At 44.2% G+C, this 5,011-nt stretch overlaps 2 protein-coding genes across 2 annotated transcripts; one reads left to right on the top strand and one right to left on the bottom strand.

Annotated features, from left to right (window-relative positions):
* Nucleotides 1-6: 6 nt before the first annotated feature.
* On the top strand, nt 7-2,572 carry LOC136061489 (nitrate regulatory gene2 protein-like). Its single transcript, XM_065772220.1, has 3 exons — nt 7-224; nt 346-530; nt 2,212-2,572. Exons 1-3 carry the CDS (start codon nt 44-46, stop codon nt 2,479-2,481), a joined length of 636 nt encoding a protein of 211 aa, XP_065628292.1. The 5' UTR covers nt 7-43; the 3' UTR covers nt 2,482-2,572.
* Nucleotides 2,573-2,600: 28 nt separating this feature from the next.
* LOC112038901 (nitrate regulatory gene2 protein) lies at nt 2,601-4,796 on the bottom strand. Its single transcript, XM_065772219.1, has 2 exons — nt 3,345-4,796; nt 2,601-3,223 (listed from the first exon to the last, which is right to left on the bottom strand). The coding sequence occupies exons 1-2, from the start codon at nt 4,597-4,599 to the stop codon at nt 2,997-2,999; spliced, it is 1,482 nt and encodes a 493-aa protein (XP_065628291.1). The 5' UTR covers nt 4,600-4,796; the 3' UTR covers nt 2,601-2,996.
* Between the last annotated feature and the right edge of the window lie 215 nt (nt 4,797-5,011).

Below are 5,011 nucleotides of genomic sequence, written 5' to 3'. Positions count from 1 at the left end.
ATCGGAGAAGCTGGAGGACGCCGCGGCGTCGTCGTCGGCGGGGATGAGCTACACGGCCGGAGAGATGTCGGACCGGAGGATGGTGGTGAGGCACAAGGACTTGAAGGAGATCGTGGAGGCGATCAAGGAGTACTTCGATAAAGAAGCCGCCGCCGGAGACCAGGTCTCGGAGATGCTCGAGGTCGGCCGAGCTCAGCTTGATCGGAGTTTCAGACAGCTCAAGAGTGAGTCACTGATTAGTCTCTTCATTTTCTGCTTTCCACTTGAAAAAACTTGTTTGGTTACCGAGAAAATGTAGTAAAATGTTTTTAAATTAATTTTTCTAAATAATTAATTTTATTGCAGAGACTGTGTATCATTCCAATAGTGTGTTGAGTAACTTAAGCTCCAGTTGGACTTCAAAACCGCCACTAGCGGTTAGGTACCGGCTCGACGCCGGTTCGCTAGATGAACCGGGCGGTTCAAAAAGCCTCTGCTGCACTCTGGACCGGCTCTTAGCTTGGGAGAAGAAGCTCTATGGAGAAGTCAAGGTAAATTCTCAATTCTCTCCACCGCAAAGTTTGACTATTTGACTAGCAGTGTAACGTAATAAATGCCCTTTCATTGTCATGGTGATTTTTTTTTTTTGGCTAGATTGACGTAATGACCCTACTAGATGGTGGGGGATCATATGATGGGAAAAAATAAACCTTTTTTTGTTGGTACATTAGAAAATTACCCGAGTGGGGGAATCAGGAGTCGCGAGCTCATTTGATGTGAGACGTGACGTAAATGCAAATGTCATAAGTTTAATCTATCACTCTATGGTCTATAGAGTTTTTGAGGTGTCATGGGTAGGAAAAAATCTTATATGTGTCGGACTTATAAGACCTATGTCTCACTATCACGTGAGATTTATACACCGAGGATCCATATATCAGTTCGACGTGAGTGATAGTGAAATAGTATGACTGAGGGACAACTTTTTTTTTTTTTTTTGGCTGAATAAAAAATGGGTAGGGGGCCGACAAACGTGGCAATCGTACCTAGATGTGACCATAGTAGTACCTTACCCGCCAGAGTCCGAGTCCTGTTGAGATGCAGGGGGACCGATGAGCCATAGCTTTCCCAACCTCACAAGAGGCACTAGCGATCCTAGGCTGCCAAGGAAGGCAACCCCACGTAAGTCCATATTCGAACTCGAACATGGGACCTCACCCTTGGCACAGCTCTTTGTGCATCACCTAACACCGCTAGACCACGGTGGTGGACTACTTTCTTAATAATATGAATCTTTTGGTGTAAATCTCTTGACAATAATGACAATAATGCCCTTGTCAAACTGTCAGGTTGATATCGACAACCTATGCTTGTGGGTTGGTTGAATTAACTAACTTAGGGACCTTTGTTTCGGTTTATTTTTCTAGTATTTATTTGATTGGGTATTAACACTTTAAAACTGTCTTTTTTCTGAGTCCAACAGTACATTTACGCGGTTTATGGTTTTTTAAACAAAATAAATTAATGAAAATAAGCTCAGCCTATACACCTCGAGATAGTGGATAGTATATTGACATATTTAACCACCCTCTCACATAGGAAGTGGATCCCACACTTACATATGCCCTATATACCATGGATTTTCTCCTACACCTTGACGTCTTTCAAGGATTGTACTTGAATTAACTACCCAGAAAGACGATCCTCTTGTGCTCGTGGGAAAGAATTTTTTATTATTATAATTTTTTGGGCTAGTAATCAAAGAGGGTTTTTTTTGTCTTCCATGTAACATGAAGGAGGCTATGTAATTGTTTTAGGACAATTTTGTGAAGTTGGAACAATATTTTTCAGCGCATCTATGGTCCTATAATATTTGGCCATTACAAGTGATTCTTTTTTTGATAATTCAATATTTACAGTAATGGGAGAGAGATTCAAACCCTGGTTGGCTGGTTCTCCTAATAAAGGAGAATAGGCCATGCCACTATGTTTCAACGTTCTTGGCATTATAGGTTCTATTTGATGGGTGAAAGAGCTTTCAGTTAGTGGCTATATTTATATAGATGAAAAATATTTGCCTGAGAGCTCTAACGTAACTGACACCTCCTCCCTTTGTAAGTGCTAGGTTGAGGGTAAGATGTATTTGTGCTGTCACATTTAATTTATATTGTAACTATATGGTTTCAAATTGTAAAGTGCTGATGCAGGTAACAATCTGTTTATGAATTTTAGGCTAGAGAAGGTGTGAAGATTGAGTGTGAAAAGAAGTTATCCGCTCTCCAGAGTCAGGAGTACAAAGGAGAGGATGAAACCAAGTTAGACAAGACCAAGGCTTCAATAAATAAGCTGAAGTCGCTAAGGATTGTTACATCCCAGGCTGTCTCTACCACCTCAACTGCTATCATCGGTCTTAGAGACTCTAATCTTGTTCCTCAGCTTGTTGAACTTTGTCATGGGTATGTCTCTTCGCTTTTTATTTCTTCTAATGATGTGCATAGATGATGGGATTATGCAAATACGGTTAAAACATCCTTGGGATGTGGCAATAAGATCACTCATGAGCATGGTTTTAAAGACCGGAACGGTCAAAAAACCCATTTTTTATTCAGCCAAAAAAAAAAAAAAAAGTTGTCCCTCAGTCATACTATTTCACTATCACTCACGTCGAACTGATATATGGATCCTCGGTGTATAAATCTCACGTGATAGTGAGACATAGGTCTTATAAGTCCGACACATATAAGATTTTTTCCTACCCATGACACCTCAAAAACTCTATAGACCATAGAGTGATAGATTAAACTTATGACATTTGCATTTACGTCACGTCTCACATCAAATGAGCTCGCGACTCCTGATTCCCCCACTCGGGTAATTTTCTAATGTACCAACAAAAAAAGGTTTATTTTTTCCCATCATATGATCCCCCACCATCTAGTAGGGTCATTACGTCAATCTAGCCAAAAAAAAAAAATCACCATGACAATGAAAGGGCATTTATTACGTTACACTGCTAGTCAAATAGTCAAACTTTGCGGTGGAGAGAATTGAGAATTTACCTTGACTTCTCCATAGAGCTTCTTCTCCCAAGCTAAGAGCCGGTCCAGAGTGCAGCAGAGGCTTTTTGAACCGCCCGGTTCATCTAGCGAACCGGCGTCGAGCCGGTACCTAACCGCTAGTGGCGGTTTTGAAGTCCAACTGGAGCTTAAGTTACTCAACACACTATTGGAATGATACACAGTCTCTGCAATAAAATTAATTATTTAGAAAAATTAATTTAAAAACATTTTACTACATTTTCTCGGTAACCAAACAAGTTTTTTCAAGTGGAAAGCAGAAAATGAAGAGACTAATCAGTGACTCACTCTTGAGCTGTCTGAAACTCCGATCAAGCTGAGCTCGGCCGACCTCGAGCATCTCCGAGACCTGGTCTCCGGCGGCGGCTTCTTTATCGAAGTACTCCTTGATCGCCTCCACGATCTCCTTCAAGTCCTTGTGCCTCACCACCATCCTCCGGTCCGACATCTCTCCGGCCGTGTAGCTCATCCCCGCCGACGACGACGCCGCGGCGTCCTCCAGCTTCTCCGATCTCGTCGGATACGTCCGCGGCAACTCCGACCTCACCGACTCCGCTCTCACCGACGAACCGAAATTCGACCTCGCTCCGATCTCCGATCTCAAATCCCTATCATCCTCATCACCGCGTCCACGCGCTCCTCCTTCTTCTTCTTCGTCCTCCTCTTCCACTTCCTCCTCAGACGAACTCGTCGTCGTGCTGTAATGGTCATCCCACTCGCTACACTCCACTTCCTCCCTCTGCTCCGTCGTCGTCGCTTCCGGAATTTTCCGATTGTTCTCAACCTTCTTCTCAAAGAAATCGTACTCCGATTTCTCCGTTTCGTGTCCGTCGTGCACTTCACCTTCGTGTTCGTCGTCGTCGTAGTCAGGATCCAAGTGCTGGTTCCGGTGAGGAACGTCGAGAGACTGAGCTCGCTGGTGGAAGAATTCAGAGTCGGGAGGCGAAGGAGGGTAGAAATTCTCCCAGTTCCAAACCGACGAAGCTTGAGACTGCGAAGGCGTGCTCGAATACGTCGAGCTCGCCTGGTACGCCGTCGGTCCATAATTACCGAAATGCCCAAAGCTCTCGCTCCTCGGCGTCGAGGAAGCCAAGCTCGATTCCGATAAGATGTGAGGCAGCTTAGGCTGCCGTCGTTTCGCGACTTTCGCAGTCGTCTTGACGCGACGCGGAGTCGTTGAGGCGGAGAGTATGTGAGGGAGCTTGGAGGTTTGGATGGTGGGAGACGGCGAAGGAGAGAAACGAGGTTGAGGCTGCTGTGGCTGCGGTTGCGGTGGAGGCGGAGATTGGGAAGGGACACGTGTCGGGATGTGATTGGAGGGGGAGTGGAGGAAGACGGCAGGGGTTTGGTGAGAGACGGAGAGGTGTTCGCCCTGGGCGAAGGTGGAGAGAGCGGAGCCGGTGAGGCGGAGGGACCTGATGTAATCGGCGTGCGCCGCCGCCAAGTGGTGGCGAGCGTGGACGGCTTGTTTCATTAGGCTGCGCCGCTCCTTGCACCGCCGTACTGTGTCCTCGTTGTCCAGCTTCGACGCCGTGCAACCCATTTTTTAAAAAAAAAAAAAAAATTTTATAATTTATAATTTTGGGTTTGAGGTTTGTTGGTTGGTTAGAAATGGAGAGTGAGATTGGAGTGTGAGAGGGAGGGAGTGTGAGAAAGGGAAAGAGGGTGGACTTATAGGACTACTGTGTTGAATAAGTGTTGGTGCCTTTTCTTTCTTTCTTTTTCTTTTTGATTTTTTTTTTCTTCTTTTGGGGGGTTTGGCTTTTTTATATTTGAAAATTTCCTCTCTCTTTTTTTTTGGGAACTTTCTCTTCCTAATTTCTTTGTTTGAAAGTAACTTGAATAGGAATAAATTAGTTTAGGGGAGTTTGGCCATAAATTTTTTTTTTTTTTTTTGAGATAGTTTCTATATTATACTCGTGTTTGTAATTGTTATTTATTATTAGATCAAGATA

This window comes from Quercus suber, unplaced genomic scaffold, assembly GCF_002906115.3.
Source record: "Quercus suber isolate HL8 unplaced genomic scaffold, Cork oak 2.0 scaffold_55, whole genome shotgun sequence".
Classification (NCBI taxonomy): domain Eukaryota; kingdom Viridiplantae; phylum Streptophyta; class Magnoliopsida; order Fagales; family Fagaceae; genus Quercus; species Quercus suber.
Note: the sequence above shows the minus strand (reverse complement) of the source record. Positions and strands in the feature narration are given on the sequence as shown.

Bases quoted from the DNA above. Each gene is read 5' to 3' on its own strand.
- LOC136061489 (XM_065772220.1), top strand. From the start codon at position 44: ATGAGCTACACGGCCGGAGAGATGTCGGACCGGAGGATGGTGGTGAGG. The intron at 225-345 runs GTGAGTCACTGA...ATTTTATTGCAG, and splicing joins GAGTTTCAGACAGCTCAAGA to AGACTGTGTATCATTCCAAT. The intron at 531-2,211 runs GTAAATTCTCAA...TATGAATTTTAG, and splicing joins AGCTCTATGGAGAAGTCAAG to GCTAGAGAAGGTGTGAAGAT.
- LOC112038901 (XM_065772219.1), bottom strand. From the start codon at position 4,599: ATGGGTTGCACGGCGTCGAAGCTGGACAACGAGGACACAGTACGGCGG. The intron at 3,224-3,344 runs GTGAGTCACTGA...ATTTTATTGCAG, and splicing joins GAGTTTCAGACAGCTCAAGA to AGACTGTGTATCATTCCAAT.